Below are 17,696 nucleotides of genomic sequence, written 5' to 3' on the forward strand. Positions count from 1 at the left end.
TTTTTAATTAAGGTTTTTCCAAGTTTCTGATGCATTAGTGCTGAATTCATTAATATATTCCTTCATATGTGGGTTTCATGTGATAGAAAAAATTCAGTTTATTCAATGAACTCTTCTGGGCCTTTTTTTATATTTTGGAAGTAACAGATTTAATCCACTGAAACTTTCCAGACACCATTCCAGAAATAATGACATCAGCTCTTCTTTTAGACAGAAAAGTAAATGAAGTGTATCTAGTGCCATAGTTAATGAAGGGGGCAAATTTGTTTTGCTAGGACACTAGTTTTCATTTGAATGGAGCAATAATTATCGCCCTGCGTGAATAACGTTAATATTTGGGTTTCCATCCTAAGAATAACTATTCATTAATATTTTTTCACATAATATTTGTTTACTGTATCTATTGTCAAAATACCTGTAACTTTTTATATTTTAAATTAGCAACAATAGCACTTCTTATATGTGACCGTCTTAATGTTTTCTTTTGTTCATAATGAACCATACTTTATTAATAGGGGAGTGAATACAGGTAGAATTCATTGTGATGTTAAATTAATTGTTATTTTATAGATTAAACCAATCTCTTTCACATATTCTTTTCAAAGTGCTTGAATTTTTCTCAGATATATTAACTGCATTTTCTATATATTTTTACACTTTTTTTTAATCTACTACGTTTGCATGAGCTTGCAACATACAAATTCAGCTTCATCCAGCGATTTTGATTGGACATAGAAATCATTTGCTTGGTTTGTTTTCATTCCAAATTAAAACAAGACCATATAAATTTGTCCGTAGGCACTGGATCCTTCATCAAGGAATGCTTGATTCACTTTCCCAGCTGTTCTTACTTTTTCTGCAGATGTTGTTATTCACCCACTACAGGAGGGACTGTAAAAATTTCCTAGCAGTCACCACTGATTTTCTGCTGTACTATCCCCTGCCCGCTTCTCAGGTGTGGTTACATTTCCAATTACAAATTATTCCTGCATCTGCTATAGAGACCTCAGGGAAAGCCCCGTGATTACTTCATATCCAGTCACTCCCTTACTTCTCAGAAATCACACCATCTCTTCTTACATCCCATTCAGTCTTAAATGACCTTCTCAAACTATTAGTTTTTCTTAATGTCAATTACTTACTCCATACTTAGAACTCTTAAATGAAAATCTGTATCAGCCTCTGCCTTTACAGTCAAAATTTTCACCACAACTGGAGACATCCAGGTCCCACAAAAACAACACCACAGAAGAATAACACATGCATAACATAGCAACAGCACAATCCAGCTTCTCTTATTCACAGACCAAAGTAAATGTGTTTTCTCAGTCCTCACACTCTCAAAATCACCCTGATTCGCAATGAAATTAATTCTTCCTCCCTCTGCACTTACCAGTTATCATATCTTCTCTTCTCCTGTAATTCATAGGTCTTTTTCCATAGGAAATCCATATATCATTATTCTGTCAGGCTCCTTGGGCACTTCTGACTTGCAAGCCCTCTATCTGTTCCTTCATATTCCTCTTGTGTTTCAGCATCCTCACAAACACCCTTTTCTTCCACTGTATCAACAGAGTTCTTTACCTTTGCCCTTCCTTTAACCCACCCAACTCTGTCTTTCCCGGCACCATTTGGGCTGGGTCTTCATAAAGCTCTAAGCAAGAGATCTTTCTTAATCCTTTGGTGGAAAACATATTATGTAACGGAGAACTATGTCTGGACAATGGCAGAGTCATTTCTCCTTCAAACATGATGATCCCTTTGCAATTCTATATCTTCTAGTTGCACTGGCTCCTTTATCAATCCCATCCCATTTCCTTTCCTATTCATCAGAGTTAAACAGCATTTCTCTTCTCTTTCTTGCCAGTCTCGGTCTTGCAGCCCAAATTTCAAATATTTGCCTTATCCACACTAGCAGCGGAGAGCACAGACTAATTCACTGAAAGGTCATATCACTGAAAGGTCAGCGTTTTGTTTTGTCACAGTATTGTGTTGACTTAAACATGCTGCTCTAGTTTCTGTTACTACTGCTAATATATACAGTCAGTCTCTTATAGTTTAATATAAGGATGTGTTAAGTGCATTTCAGAATATGGTTTCTGGGTGCTAAGAGAAATTCATCCCAAAGAATTGGTTACTGAAATGCATATAAATGAAAGATAGAAGCAATATGAATTAAGTGACCGTACTTCATAGTGACCCATGTTTTACTGGCATCTGCAAAAGTAACATATTTGATTTTATAAATTACAGATGTCTTTTTTTCTATGAAATCCTCTTAGTGGGAAACTCCAATATTTTAAACAGCTGAACTAGGTACTGAAAAAAAACCCTGGCTGTTTTTAAATGATATTTTAAAACTAGCACAGGATATAAATAGACTATTTATAAACAGGATGCTTTGTGTATGTTTAAACTTTGTCAAGTCCTCTAAAGTGGGGGAAATGCCAGCATGACATTCCTGTTAGTCACTCACAGGTTTTAAAAACTGTTAGTGCTACCCAAAATATTTTTAATTCTTAAGATACATTTATATAAAACTTCACTGATTTCTGATACCTGTCATTAATTACTTTGCTAGAAAGGAAAATAGACTGTATCCTCTTAAAGAAAAAGAAGAAGAAGACAACAAAACCCACCCCGTAAAGTATTCACCTTGATCTTAGCTTCTTTGCCAAGGAATAGGAGAAGTGCTCTCTTGGTAAGGTTAAGGTCTATCCTTGAGAGTCACAGCAGCAATAACAGAGAGAGGGAAGCTAAGCCTCTTCCTAGCAGCCACATGCGATGCTGGGTGTAAATGCTGTGCTCTGGACACTCTAGCCGTTCCCTGTGAGCAGTGCAAGTGGTAAGAGCCCCTTCAGCCTCCTGCCACCTATGACTTCTACCCACCCACGTTGCCTCTCAAGTCCAATCAGTTATTAAACTGAACAGTGTCCTGCAATTGAACTGCTTTTAAGCCTTGGTAATCTTTTACTCACTCAGCTATTTGGTGACATTTCACTTTGGGATCAGTAGTTTTCTTGATAATCTGATGCCTTACTTTCTCTTTTTACTTTGGCTACTATCTTTGTACTTCAGTAAAGCATCAGAACACATTAGAGCTTACCATCATTCAAGACTTGGCATCTGACTCAGTACATGTTCAGTGTTAGGTTCAGCGTGTCTTTGGCCAACAATATTTGTCAAGTATGGCAACGAACAAAAGGATTTTTAACAACATCAAAACCTGTCCAAGTGACAAAAGATTGTCAAGGGCGAATGGCTATGGTTTTTAATGCCATATGCGTTTCAATCTGCCTCAATATGTGAATAGGGCAGCTATCTTCAAGAAATGTAAGATCTTCTCTACTGAAGTGGACATGAAGTGTTCAGCAACACCTCAAGGCTTCTCTTTTTATCCTTAGCCATAGAACGACACTTTTCCCACATGTTCTGGTAAACAACATGGCAATATCTCCTGAAGAAAGTTTATATGTAAACTTGTAGTTATAGAAGTATTTAAAAATAGAAATTCAGTCAGAACCCAGTCCTCCAGATTTTAATCCTGTCTAATCCTTTGGCAGGACCTTATTTTAGGCAATTTGTTTCACAGTCATTCCAAATAATTTTTTAAATGTAAGTGGATGGTAAACAAAGTGAGGTTTTCTTTGCACACCTGTGAAACATATAGCTGTTGCTTCTGTTGTTGGGTAAGAGGGGGTTAATATACACCTGATAGCGAGAGGGGCAATAGTCTCAAGAATAACTGTCATTAATGCCTGCCTTCAAGGGGGGCAGATTTTTAGACCGCAGATATAACTCCCCCTCTGAAAATCAGACGTTTTGCAGTGGACAACCACACATCCAATGTCCTTCACACTGACATCAAGACATTCTAATATTCAGTCATTATTAACACTTTAAAGTCCTGGCCAAAGTATCTGGCACATCTGGTTGCCCCCTCCCTCCAGGCATTTTGCATATCACTCTTGCAAGAAAAAGCTCCTGATAAAATGAAGTGGATCTTTGAGCATTACAGCAATTTTAAGAAATAGCAATAACTCAATGGAAATTAATACTGAAGTAAATCCACAAAAATTTTGTATTTCAAGAGCCACACAACCAGCAAGACTCCATTTTACCCATTCAGAAATATCAACTCATATTTGTTCGATACTTTTCTCTCAGTTATTTAAAAACATTCATTATGTTCCACTTAAAAATATGTTTATTAAAAAATATGGTAAATTTTATAGAAACTTTCTGTGTAATTATTAAGCATTTCTTCAATACTGTTGATGTGGCCCAAGAGTGGAAAAACATTCATTCATTTCTTAGGAAACATTTGCTCTGGACTTCAGTTATTATTTCATTGTTTACTTTGGGGTAATTTTAAAGCCTTTTAGCTGTGAGGAAGCTTAGAGGAGACATCCTAGATCTGAAAATCCCAGAACAAGTGTTGCCAACATTTTGGTTGCCAACTGGACACAATGCCAGTGTCTCTTGTAGATGAACAAACAGAAGAATAATGTAAATGCTTTTGGGCTTCAAACTAATCTCATTATTAGAACAGAGTAGTCTTTGTCAGCCTCAGTAAGAATTTCTATAGCGCTTAATCATATTTTGAAAATCCTCAAGCTTAGGTAATATTATTTACAATGCAGCTCATTCCCAACTACTGTGCAAGATGAACGATTACATTCCAGTGTTGTAATGAACATGCATGTTCTTTTAAATCCAAATGTCTTTAAATACCCAGTTTGTGTGTCTAATTCCTAGAGCACTTGAATATCTAAAAGAAGGAAGGTAAAACTGTGCTCTTTGTTTATAAAGGAGATAAAGTGTTCAGTGTAAGTTGATGGATTGAGTTTTGTTGTCCCCACCATATCCCTTCTGCCTCGGGAGGGATCCATACCATGCAGATGCACTAGCTTCGTTCTCTTCAGTCTGATCCCTGTGTCACCCCTACAGATAACAGAATTCTTCCACCTTGTAAATTTTTGCAGAATCAGGTCTTATCACAAAATTTCAGTATCTTCCCTTCAACTACGCAAGCTGCGTAACTAACAAAAATAGCCCAAGGCAACAACCTCCAGCAGAATGCCCACCTGAAGAGATGGGAATCAACCTCTCTAGCCCTAAGAGCCCTGCCTCCCAACAGGAGAGCTCTCTTTCTAGTCCTTTTGCTAGAGGTTGGATAGGAGCGAGGGAAGTTTAAGGTGTTTCTCTGACCATTAGCACTTACAATTGCCTGTGGCAGCAAGAGTCCTCCAGCACTCTTTTGACTCTGTTGAATCTTTTCAGTCTTGTTCCATTTACCTGCAATAGAGAAGGAACCTCAGAAGCCAAAGACATACAGAAGATGCCCTTTTGGAAGTACTGAAACACCCCCATAAAACTTACTGATCCTTCTGCAGTTGTGCAAAACCCATGAGGATCCCTTACTAATGATTCTTTTCTTCTTCACCCGCCACCACCTTCTCTCTTACCAGCACAGCTTATTGTTGTGCCTAGTGCATGATTTGCCTACCCTAGTGAGAAATCTTGTGTGAGATTTGGCAGCTGGACAGCTTTTCACCGACTGAAAGTTAGATGGACACAACTCAGGTTGTACAAAGACTCTAACTGGATCAGGTATAATGACAACCCTACAGTCTATTACTGCTCATGTAGTCTAACTGCTTTATCCCTGACAGCCTCTTACTAATTATTAATAGTATCGTTTGTATTGTAGGCCTCAGTCGCTTGTGATCCATACCTATGAGAAACACCAGAGTGCAGGGCTGCAGGTGACATGCCTTCACCTTTTTCTGAATAGCCTTGATACATATTGAAAAAGGATTGCAGTTTCTCAAAAGTGAATTAAACCCTTTTATTGTTGAAATGAGAATGTCCAGTGCCATTGTGAATAATAGTTGGGGTTATTACGTTATGCTTTTATTTCCCCTGAAACACACGCAGATGCGCCAAAAGTAGATACACTGCAGAAATAACAAATATTGTGTAGAAATAACAAATCCTTATAACCCACTGAAATGAACTGAATTCAGTATTAGTTTTATCCATCTGAACAGCTGAATTAAGTAATTGCTGAACACTCTTAACCTGCCATATTGCGAATGGAAAAGTGCACATTTTTATTTGCCTCTGATATCTTGCTTTCTTTGTAGAAATTCTTACCTCTTTTTTGCATCAGCTGCACTGCAGCCACACTACTTTTCAAAAAGGATGTGAATAATAACAAGGTCTTATTTAAATTTTTTCATTAATCAATAAGGATCCAGCCTTCCCTAGCAGAAATCCAACAAATAGCTTGGAAGCTGAAGTTTTAGGTTGCATTCCCGTGTTCTAATTCAGCTGATGAACATGGTATGAGCCACAAAAACACGTAAGAGAGAAAAATCTTCAGAAATGTAGCTTAGACAGAAGCGCAGACAATTCAGATTTTCGGCAGACCACTGAATAGCCTAAGAAACCTCATTTTCCGTATCTGCTATGTGCTTCCCACCGGAGTCATGTTCCCCAGAGAGTGTATGCCCAAGTATCATACTGAACCTGTATATTGCTTGAAGATTGGAAAGGGATGGCATTGTAAAGTTGCTGTTCTCTTGCTCTGCTGACCCGTATCCTGCACTTGGGCTTTTTTCTGATATAACGTACACCATTTCTACAGATCTTGTTTGACTTTTATTAAAAACAATTAAGTAAATAGATGACCTGACATTCTACGCAGATATGGAATAAGTTTACTTTGGTGCCGTATCAATAGCTGACGTATTGTTTTATTTTACAGGTCATGGACTGTGCAATGCCTCTGATCGGTGAGCATCAGACTGAAGACAGGCAACATATAACTGATCTAGTCGTAAGCAAAATGAACCAAATGTTGTCCAAAACTCCTATACCATCTCCTCAGAGACCCACTGCCACTCAGCAGCCTCAGGTAGGAAACTTTTGTTTGTAAAATAGAGAATCTTATTCTATAACTTCAAGCTCAAAATTTTCCTCAAAGAATTTGGGTGGAAAACTATGCCAACATGCCCTGAACTACAAGAATTCAAAAACTTATCAACAAGTTTTATAGGTTTTTCGTATTTAAATGAGATTATCTCCAGATATGATCGAGTAGTCCAAGTGTTGGTGTGGTTCTACCAGTAAACTGATAACTGTGGATTCAGTGAATTACCAGGCTTTGTATTGTTTCCTTTCAGTTACATCTGTGTAAAATATCATGGAAATAATAAGAGGCACTGTCATAGACAATCTTTGCCCTGAGGATGTCAGAAGGAATACTAAGACAAAAGTTCTTGTTCTTGTGAGAAATGAATTACATGATAATCTTTTTTTATATGTGCTGCAATTCACAAAAATAGCTTTCAAATCTAGGAAACTCCTGCAATATGTTTAGCATACTAGAAAACTTGTATCAAAGGTTGCAAATGGATGTTTCACTTATTTTATCTTACATGGCCTGATAGTTAAAGTGTGGGGATGCAGAATTCTGCCCCTGGCCTTGCTGCCTTTCAGACTTCAGGAATCATCTTTGTGTTTCCATTTCCATGCTTACAAAATGTGAAGTTTATTTTATTGATCCTTTAAATAACTTCTGAGAGCGTGGTATTTTTGTAAGAGGCTCTAAGAACATAAAAGTTTTGCCTCTAAATTGGAGAGATATGGGTTTGATGGGTGGACTATTAGATGGATAAGGAATTGGCCGGATGGCCACATCCAGAGTTACAGTCAACGGCTCAATGTTCAAATGGAAACCAGTAACAAGTGGTGTCCCTCAAGGGTCTGTACTGAGACCAATGCTGTTTAATATCTTCATTAATGACATACGTAGTGGCATTGAGTGCACCCTCAGCAAGTTTGCGGATGACACCGAGCTGAGTGGTGCAGTCAGTACCCTAGAGGGAAGGGATGCCATCCAGAGGGACCTGGATGGCAGGGTCCTGCACTTGGGTCACGGCAGTCCCCCAATGTCAGTACAGACTGGGTGACGAATTGATTGAGAGCAGCCCTGCAGAGAGGACTTGGGGATACCGGTGGATGAAAAATTGGATATGAGCCAGCAATGTGCACTTGCAGCCCAGAAAGCCAACCGTGTCCTGGGCTGCATCAAAGGAAGCGTGGGCAGCAGGTCGAGAGAGGCGATTCTTTCCCTCTACTCCGCTCTCATGAGACCTTACCTGGAGTACTGCGTCCAGCTCTGGAGTCCCCAATACAAGAAGGACATGGACCTGTTAGAGCAGGTCCAGAGGAGGCCATGAAAATGATCAAAGGGTTGGAACACCTCTCCTGTGAAGAAAGGCCGAGAGAGTTGGGGTGGTTCAGCCTGGAGAAGAGAAGGCTCCAGGGAGACATTATTGTGGCCTTTCAATACTTAAAAGGGGCTTGTAAGAAAGATGGAGAAAGACTTTTTACCAAGGCCTGTAGTGGCAGGACAAGGGGTAATGGTTTTAAACTGAAAGAGGGTAGATTTAGATTAGATATAAGGGAAGAAATTCTTTACGATGAGGGTGGTAAGAAACTAGATCAGGTTGTGCAGAGAAGCTGTGGATGCCCCATCACTGGACGTGTTCAAGGTCAGGTTGGACAGGGCTTTGAGCAACCTGATCTAGTGAAAGATGTCCCTGCCCATGGCAGGGGGGGTCGAACTAGATGGTCTTTAAAAGGCCTGTTCTAACCCAAACCATTCTACAATTCTATGATTCTTTGAAAAGTGCTATATAAATGCTAAATAGTGTCTTTTACGTCTTCATAGCTAGGCAGCAGGTCTGATCAACAGCATTGTCAGCTACAACTTTCATGTACTTCTTTTAATATACTGAAGGAATAAACCATGACAATACATTCTGACAATAAACTATTAAGGACTGTATTGCTGCTCTGTACCAGCGCAGCTCCGTGGTAATCGGTTAAGCAACAGAATAAGCCAAACTGTAATACAGGAATTACCAAGCCTAAATCAAGAATCTATTTTTACTCCCAGTAGGCTCCACACCAGGTAAACAATTTGAAAACAGTTTTGTGGCATACCTCAGACAGACTAGTTCTTGAGGCAGAATGACTAATTTGTTCTTCAAATATATCATCATGCTTTAAGTTATAAAAATACACCATCCCACATAAAAAAGTGGTGTGGCTTCTATTTATATTACAGCCACTTGAAACTAAGCACAGAATTGTTTCAACCACGGAACCACATACAATGGAGAAGTTTCCATCCAACATGACTCAAGTCCATTGTAAAGGGCACTGAAAAAGAAAGACAAGGAGGGGAAGAAAATAAATCACCCTATGCCAAAATACAGTTTCTTTTAGCCAGTACATTACAGTACAAAATACAGTAAATTAGCCATCTATTAAAATGAAGCAAAGAGTCAAATTTAGGGTTGCCCAGAGCATACAATCAACATAAATCAAAATTTAAAACAGTAATAGACATTATTGTAACATTAATGGATTCACAGTCATTTAGAGCATTTGATATTTCACATTTTGGGGAAAAAAATGTACGGTCCTGGGTAGGCATGCTTCCCTGGATTTTAAAGAAGACAAGGGAGGAGGAATGTTTATGGTTACTGCTGTCATCCGAAGAAGCTGGTTATCTGTTGTATGTAAATAAAGTTTTCACTCCTTTCCAAAGAAAAACTGCCTACGTAAGTCCAGAATGAAAATAGGACACAAGGAACATTCTAAGAAAGTTCCTAAATTCCTCAGTCATTGCTGTCACTCATCGTGTCCATGAAAAGGTTTTTTTCCTGTTAAAAAAAGTTTTGGATGAATCCAAAGCTAGTGTTTGCTGGCTAGCTGCTGAACGTCTGTTAGATTTCTACTTAGTTTAGGTTACTGAAGAATTCAGCCTTTGCTAGTGGCAACAGGATGTTCTTCAACATTCATCTTCTTTTCCTTATCCTATCCTTAAATTATGGATTGCAGTTGACCAAAATCAGAGATATCCCTTCAGAATATTTGCAGTATTTGTTAGTTTTCCTCTCAGTTAATCAGGCTCTTCTTTCTTAAAATTTGCCTTGTTATATTATCCACCAGTTTAGGACAGCAAAGGGGATCTGAATTTCTACAGAAGATGCTATTTGCAAACACCCATTAATCTTCCCAGCTTTAAGGGAAAATCATGAAACAGATCTGTAGTATTTAAAACAGATATCTCCTCATGTGTAGTTTATTTTTAGTTGGGTTGTTTTCCTAAGAATAAAATCAGTCTGTTAAAACAAGCTGTCCCTTTTATCTTTGAACAGTCTTCTCCTTTTCTAATCTGAGAAATTATTTCCTATTCTTGAGAAATACAGTCCGTTCATTTGCGGGGCAGGGGGATACTGCATATTTCTACAGGTCGCATAAAATGCAAAGCCAGTAATTTATCCCAAATCAACTATGTGCATATGTATGTGTGGTCTTAGTAACCAAAGTAATATAAATATCAAAGAGTAATTTGTGTGTTTTGCTACTTCTGCTTTTAGATGAACAGTTTACAGTCAATAGTACAACTATAGATGTGCCATGTTTTGAATTCCCTTATTATCTGCGTGGGGTTTTAAAAATTATTTATAATCTACCCACTACTGTGGCATTGAGTGCATCATACATAAAAGAATGCTTCAATTTATAAATGCCCGCAATGGTCAGTGCTATTCCAATTAACTATCCATCAGAAAACAAATCAATGATTAGGAAAATAAGTCTTTGTTTAGAGCTGTGCAGCCAAATCTTGATGGAAATGCTTGGCCTTGCAATATGTTCCGAAGGCCAAGAAAGTTCTCTCTGTCAGAGTGCCAGAAGGAGCAAATTCCAAAGGCAGGGACCTCAAACAACTGCCTTGCTTATGTTGAAACCTCAGAGGTGCAAATCCTGTGATTCTTAAACCCATTAAATCTGAAGTCTGAGAGATCAGATATACTGAGATTTTTTTAATATATATTTTCTATATTACACATTTATTTATTTATCTATAAACACTTGCACAAGCTCTACAACAAGTTCTACTAGTACACAGAATGGCAGAGAATCTGTGAAGGAGAAAAGCTACAGTTTGCAGCTCTGTGTGTTGTACCTCATGCCACCTGACTCTGGCTGCAGCCAACAAACTGTGTCTCAGGCTTTTCTCTTGTGGTCCCAGGTTAGAGTTTACTGCATACCTTTGACAGCATGATTGAACTGTATTGGGATAGAAGGTATTCTCGATGACAGGATTCGAAGCTTGCCAGTTTTGCTCTTATCAGCTACTTTATGAGCCTTCCCACTACAAAGAAAAGCAAGAGTCCCTGGGCTCAGAGAAGTTCTGTCCGATACAACTACATATGGTCAGAAAACTCTTTCCAAAAATTAAGTTGTTTCTGTTTAATTTAAAAACATGACAGCTTGTTTTACTCACAACCATGATGAAAATATATAATAGAATTTTACCTGGGAATATGATTTTAATAGAAGTTTTCCATGAGACAAACCTGCTCTACTTGCAGGCAATAAAATGATGGAAATCTAAATTTCCACCTTTTGTAACCTCTTTGAAGACTTTTGACAGATCTTTTGAGAAGCCTTTTTTAAATCTTTCCTAAAAAACAAACCAGTAGGTTAAACTACCCAGTGAAGTGTTCTAGCCAGTGGAATCACTTATCTCTGTCTCCATCTGTTGATAGGAAAGATCACTGCCGAATCTTCTGCTGTCTGGATTTGCAAAACTGCAGGTGGTTGCTCAGTGCAGGCTATTTTACGCTTGTTTCTGTCTCAGCATTTGTATATAAAACAATAATAGTAAAACATCTATTCAAAGCTGCATATCAAGTCATGATCTGAATTGTGATGAACTAAATTCTGTGTAGAATATTACATTGTGCATGAGTATTACCGTAAAACACAAATGTTTACAGTCATGTTAGCAGTTGAAGCTAAGGAAAATCATATTAGGAAAATATTATTTCAGTCCAGCTCTGTTGAGACCATGTTGCATTATCCACGAAAGAACAAGGAATTTATTATCCTTAATGGAAGGAAGAAATTTGTGCACCAGAGACACAATATCCATAACGACATAACATCACAAAGAGCACAGCATTCCCAGCTATATCCTGGTTCTGTTCGATTTAAAAGGAAGGAGTAGCACACCAGTAATAAATTAATAAACGAGGCAGAAGTAAAGAGAACGGTACTTTAATTATTTTGAGACTAGAATAGCAGAACCTGAAGTGTTTCATTTCGTAACACTCTTTTCTAAAATGTTTTAATACCTTCTTCACTCTTCACCCACAGGGAAGTTCAGTACAATTACATTAAGTTCAGTAGAGACTGGGGTCAAGGAGCCCTTGCTCAGCTGTCTTCAGCTGTTTAGAGATCTGGTTTGATTCCTTTCCATTTTTCCTGTTTTTCTCTTATTCCTTCTTCATTCCCTGACCCCTTATATGATTTCACTAGAGCCAAGCAGTTTTCTCCAGTTTTATTCTTCTATGTTCAGAGAGAAAATTGAACCAAATGTGAACACAGTGTAAATAACAAAAAGTATTACCTCCAGAGAGAAAAGCAAACCATTATCAAATTACCTGTTCTTGGACTTCCATAAGAGTAGTCACAGTTCTATTACCTTCCATCTGTTGGATTTACTTTTTTTTTAAAGCAAACTACGTATGATGAGCAGCACTTTGTTTCAAATCACCGAAGCTTTTATGATAGCCAGACAATACAGTTACTTGATTTGATCTAAACTGAAGGAGAACACACTTAATTGGGAAGGATCCCATCATGGAGTTATATGGAAATCTAGAATTCAGTATTAGTCCGCTTATTAGGAGAAGTAAAGTTCCCTGCACTAAATTTGAGATGTGGACCTTTATCTCTAAATGACTTTCTGCTTTGCACAGTCTCATGGAAGTTCACCTGAAGTATAACCGTTGATGAGGGGAAGAGGGACAGGGCCATGATTGTAGGTTTGCTACAGCTTTGTATCGTCCTTCAGACCCCTAACGCTAAATCTACTTGCATTAGCCAGGCCGTGTTCATACCACCAATTAACTTCACCACCAAGAATTTTCTTTCTGTCACAGCCCCTTGGCACTTACTTGCAGGAACATATTTTTCTTCCTTATGTCTGGAAGGAAAGACTGCCTAACAAATAAACAAATTAAAGACCACACTAAATCATTCTGCATGATTGAGGGTAAATACACAGTTTCAGTATTAGTATCTGAGAATCCTGCTGAACTGGTGCAAAGCAAATCACTCCCTGGTGTAGTTAGATCTATAGTAACAGACAGCAGGAGTAATTTAAGAACAGCTTGCCTGAAGAAGGTTGCTAAATGATCTAATGACCCCTAAAACCATACGTGCTGTATTTCTTCCTCTTAGGAAGACATTTAAATAGGGGATAAATGGCAGCTACGGCATCATATGACCGTAAAGCCGATGTACCCAGATTTGTGGAATAACATCTGATGGAAGCCCAGACCCTAAATAGGGTTGAGATTAGCCTGACTTTCTCTCTGCTCAGGGCAAGGGAGCACAGAGACCCTGGAAAAAGTCTGGACAGGATTTTACTATATGCCTCTTTAATTGTTTGCCTTTCCAAACTCTTACATCAAGTTACTCTTATATAAACAGAGCAATATAGCTTGTCAATAAACAAGTAGTATATCTGTGTAGATACTAATTGAGCATCTTCTGTAGTCTACATTAGCAATCAATAAGGTTTTTTCTGTTCCTTGTTCACCTCAAAGTTTGTATGCATTTTGACAGCCATCAATGACTGAACAAAATCTAAATAGTTATTCTTTACCAGTTACACTGTCCATCTGCCGATAAGTTCTTTTAAATTGTAGTCCCTAGTAAGCAAATTACTTTTCATATTAAAATGCTTATTGAGTTATTGTTGTGACTTAAAGGACAATTAGTCAGGCAGCAGCAAGACACCTTCCTAAAAATATTGTCAGAGAATCTAAAACATTGTCATCAAAACTCATAAGGAACAATGAAAAATATTGCTGGGACATAGATGCATGACAGAACATGAAACACAATACCTTTCAAAGGTTCAAGTCAAAAGCCATTCTTAAAACTGTCATGTTACAATGATTTTTGAAATCCTGAAGGTATCGACCTCTTTTACTGCAGTGAGTTTTGGTTATTTGAATCCTAGCGACATCTTGTGGCTTGTTCTCTTGTGGGACAACTGGCTTGGGGAGTTACGTATTAGTTGGTACTGCAACGTATTGCAACGTATTGCATCGTATTACAGAAGCTGTATCACATTAAACAAGAAAGTGGGTATACGTTTTACAAATACTAAGTGCTCCCTATTCAAAAATGTCTCATAATGCTATTGTAATGTATTTATTTCATTTATTTTCATTATTTTAATATGGAATATATTTTAATGTGCTGCCTTAATGTGTACGTATATATAAGTGTGTATATATACACAATGTTTAGCTGTGCCTATTTGGAAGAGGAGATGCTTATTTTAATCAAAGGGGGTTTTAACCTTTTAGTTATTTTATGTCTGTGAAAATATAAGAAAAACAGCTGTTACCCTTTTAGATCCTAATATAAATGTATGGAATTAAGAAAAGCAGAAGAAAATAAACATGTATGGACCCTGAGCTCACCACATCCTGGTGAAAGGCCACATTTGAGGCACACTTCATTCCAGCTAAATTTGCAACAGGCAAGTTTATTTATCACAAGTATAAAATGATAGCATATATTTTAATACACCAAGGGTGTTTTGTCCCTCTTTGAATAAGACACCTATTCACGGCAGATACTGTGTTCTTCATATAAGTGACAGAGATCACAACAGAGGCAGAGACTCAGACTTTAACTGCTGGATGAAGGGTGTTCATATATTTAAAATAGTCGCTATTTCATTACACAAAGCTTGATTTTATTTTAAGCATTTGAACTTGGACATTCAGGTATTGTAATATATTAAAAACAAAGTTCATGGAGGAAAGAAAATCCTAAGATTTTTAATATTGACAGTAATTAAAAAACAGTGGGACACAACATACAAATGTTGAGCAGAGATTTTACTAACAAATTGATCATGAAAGTTAAGATAACCTATTTTAAAATACTTATTGAGGTCCTGTACCAGTAGATGGAGTAATTACTAAGGGATGTACGTATGTATTGCTTCATTCTGTTGCTTATTCAGTCTAACTTGTGAACAGAAGTAACAGGTAAATAGCTTGCTGGATATTTGCTAGTGATAAATGTCTACATAAACGCTTTTGGTTGTTAGCTGTGAATGTATCCATTAAATGAGGATGATTAAATCAAAACACTAATAAGTGCTGATCTTTCTTAGCTTGTTTTGAAATAATGTGCCAAGAACTAAACAAGTGTGCCTTTACAATGCCCTTTTTGAAGGGATCTGATGACTTTTAGACTGTAAGAGAGAATATACTAAGGGGCATATATTAAAGGTTTAGGATTATTTGGTCAAAATTTCTACTGACATCAACAGAAATTTGTCCACATGAAATAAAAGCTTTCAGGATGTGGCCTGGTATTTTTTTTATTTCTGAATGCTCTATATTGAATGCTTATCACCAGTAGTGTACTTGGAAAAATACATGATCCCTGCAGACAGGCCAAGCAAAGCTTGGTAAGAGAAAGAGTTCCTCACAAAAGTACTTGTTAGAAGAGAAGCCCAAAGGAAAAAGCCCCGCAGGCAACCTGAGAGTCAAGCTTCAGGACCAGAATGATTAGGATGACTTCAATTGTCTGTAGGATATAGTGCTTTAGCCTTAGTGCTAATAATTTTATAATACAGAAGGTAACAAAATGCTAGCTAAAACTGAAAAACATAACAAGTATTACTAGTTAATAGATTTCCCCATTTATTTTAAACATAATAACAATACTGTTCTCTTTTTGTCTTCATTCACACAACAAAATTATGCTTTTGTTAACTTTTTTATTATCTTCGGCCAGATGATCTTCTGATCATCTCACAATCTGCCAATGGTATTGGCAGAAGCAGACACTGTCTTTGAGAATTCTGAAACGCCATGGTGACTACGCTTGAGAACAAAGAAAACATGTAATTTTTAAGTAATCGTGAGCCCACCACTGTGGAGTAGCCTATACGTTCTTAGTAGACTTCTGTGAGAAATAGCTTTTTTGTCCCACAGGCATTTTTTGGGACCCTTCAAAAAATGTCCTTATTCCATTATAGAGCAAAAACCAGGCTTTTCAAAATTAAAACAAGGAAAAAAGTAATCCCATCGTTACAGAACAGGCAATAGCTGCCACATACAGAAATAGAAAGGGAGAGTCTAAGTTAGATCTCTCTGTTTTGTCTTAGCGCTATAATTACTATCATATAACATCCTTTAGTTTTTTTATTTTATCTTATTTTACATCTATTTTTACTCTCTGATTTTGTTTATTTAAGCTGAACCTAATAGAAATATCTTTTTTTTGGAGGCTTTTCCTTGGTCTCCTTTCCTTTCCCCACTGTGGTGGGTGTTTCCCCTCTACTTTTTTTGTTATCATTCTCTGTCTCCACTTGATTTTTTTATTTGATTTCTCTGACCTTTAAATCATAACCTGTTAAGCAAAGCTGTTTGGCTTTACTCCATGTTTAACTTGCAAGGATTCGGTCCCTCTCCCCAGCAGTCATTGCCACAGTTTATTTTGAATAAGGACCACGTGCTAAATACGCGTTAAAATTTTTAAACAAGGATAAGCACCAAGAGAAATTACGGAAAAATCCAAAACAGAGCAGCTCATTTTCAAATATTCTTGATTTGTCCATAGGAAAAAAGAAGCAACCTCCGCCTCCCCCCCGCCCCCCCCCCCATTTCAGACACTAATCTGGCGGTGGATCAGTGCTCCAGCTGGCTAGCTGCCAGTAGAGCAAGCTTGTCTTCAGCTGCTTATATATCATTCTCCAGTATCTCTCAGCTCCTAGGAGGGACTCAGGAAGCTTGGCAGAGTTCAGACCAACCACCAATACCTCCACTGTGTGGCTGTGTACTTGTGCTGCACCGGGAGAAGCAAGAAGAGAAGGATGTGCAACCATTGACGGACAGGTCTTATGCTCCGTCCGTATACGAGAGTTCTGAACTTTGCTGTTGTTTGGGGGAGAGCTCAAGTGTTTCGCTCAGTGCACTGCCTCTTTTCCACGCCTCCTCCCCCTCCACTGTTCTGTAACACTGACACAATAATATTAAGATAAAATGTGGGTTATAAGACTGGACTTGAGTTAGCTCCACCATCTTTTTTCCAGACTCTCATGTTTCAAAGCATAAACTGCAATTGTGAATGGATCCAGTAACGATGGATCTTTGTGGCTCAAGATGAAATTCTGCAGCTCTTAATCTCTTCCTGTTCATGCAAGAATCGCTTGCCACCCCGTATTTAAAAAAAAAAAAAAAAAAAAAAAATCTGTTTTTTCCTTTTTGAGACTGGAGGAGCAGATGCAGCGTAGCATCAGCCAGGGTCAAAGTCCCTGGGTTCAAGGGTCAAAACCTTCCTTACAACTTCAAACAACAGCATAGGATTTTGACACGATCAAGCCCCAAGGGGTACCTTATCATCTATGTATGTAGAGGTGTCTGTGTACACTGAGGAAGGTGTAAGGAAGTTTAACTTCCCAGTAACTGGACAGTCCTCTAGATATGTTGTCCCACTTTCACTTGCCTGTCCATCTTACAGATCTCTTTCTCTGGTACAAACAGGCATACACACACACATTG

At 37.9% G+C, this 17,696-nt stretch overlaps 1 protein-coding gene across 2 annotated transcripts in view; it reads left to right on the forward strand.

Moving 5' to 3' along the window:
- Positions 1–17,696, forward strand: part of SYN2 (synapsin II) — a 197,058-nt gene that overhangs the window by 165,417 nt on the left and 13,945 nt on the right. For both annotated transcript variants that reach the window (XM_050904476.1, XM_050904475.1), the window contains one exon: positions 6,773–6,922. In XM_050904476.1, the coding sequence (XP_050760433.1) occupies positions 6,773–6,922 (150 nt within the window). The remainder of the gene's footprint in view (positions 1–6,772; positions 6,923–17,696) is intronic.

The sequence above is a fragment of the Gymnogyps californianus genome, chromosome 13 (genome assembly GCF_018139145.2).
Source record: "Gymnogyps californianus isolate 813 chromosome 13, ASM1813914v2, whole genome shotgun sequence".
Lineage (NCBI taxonomy): Eukaryota > Metazoa > Chordata > Aves > Accipitriformes > Cathartidae > Gymnogyps > Gymnogyps californianus.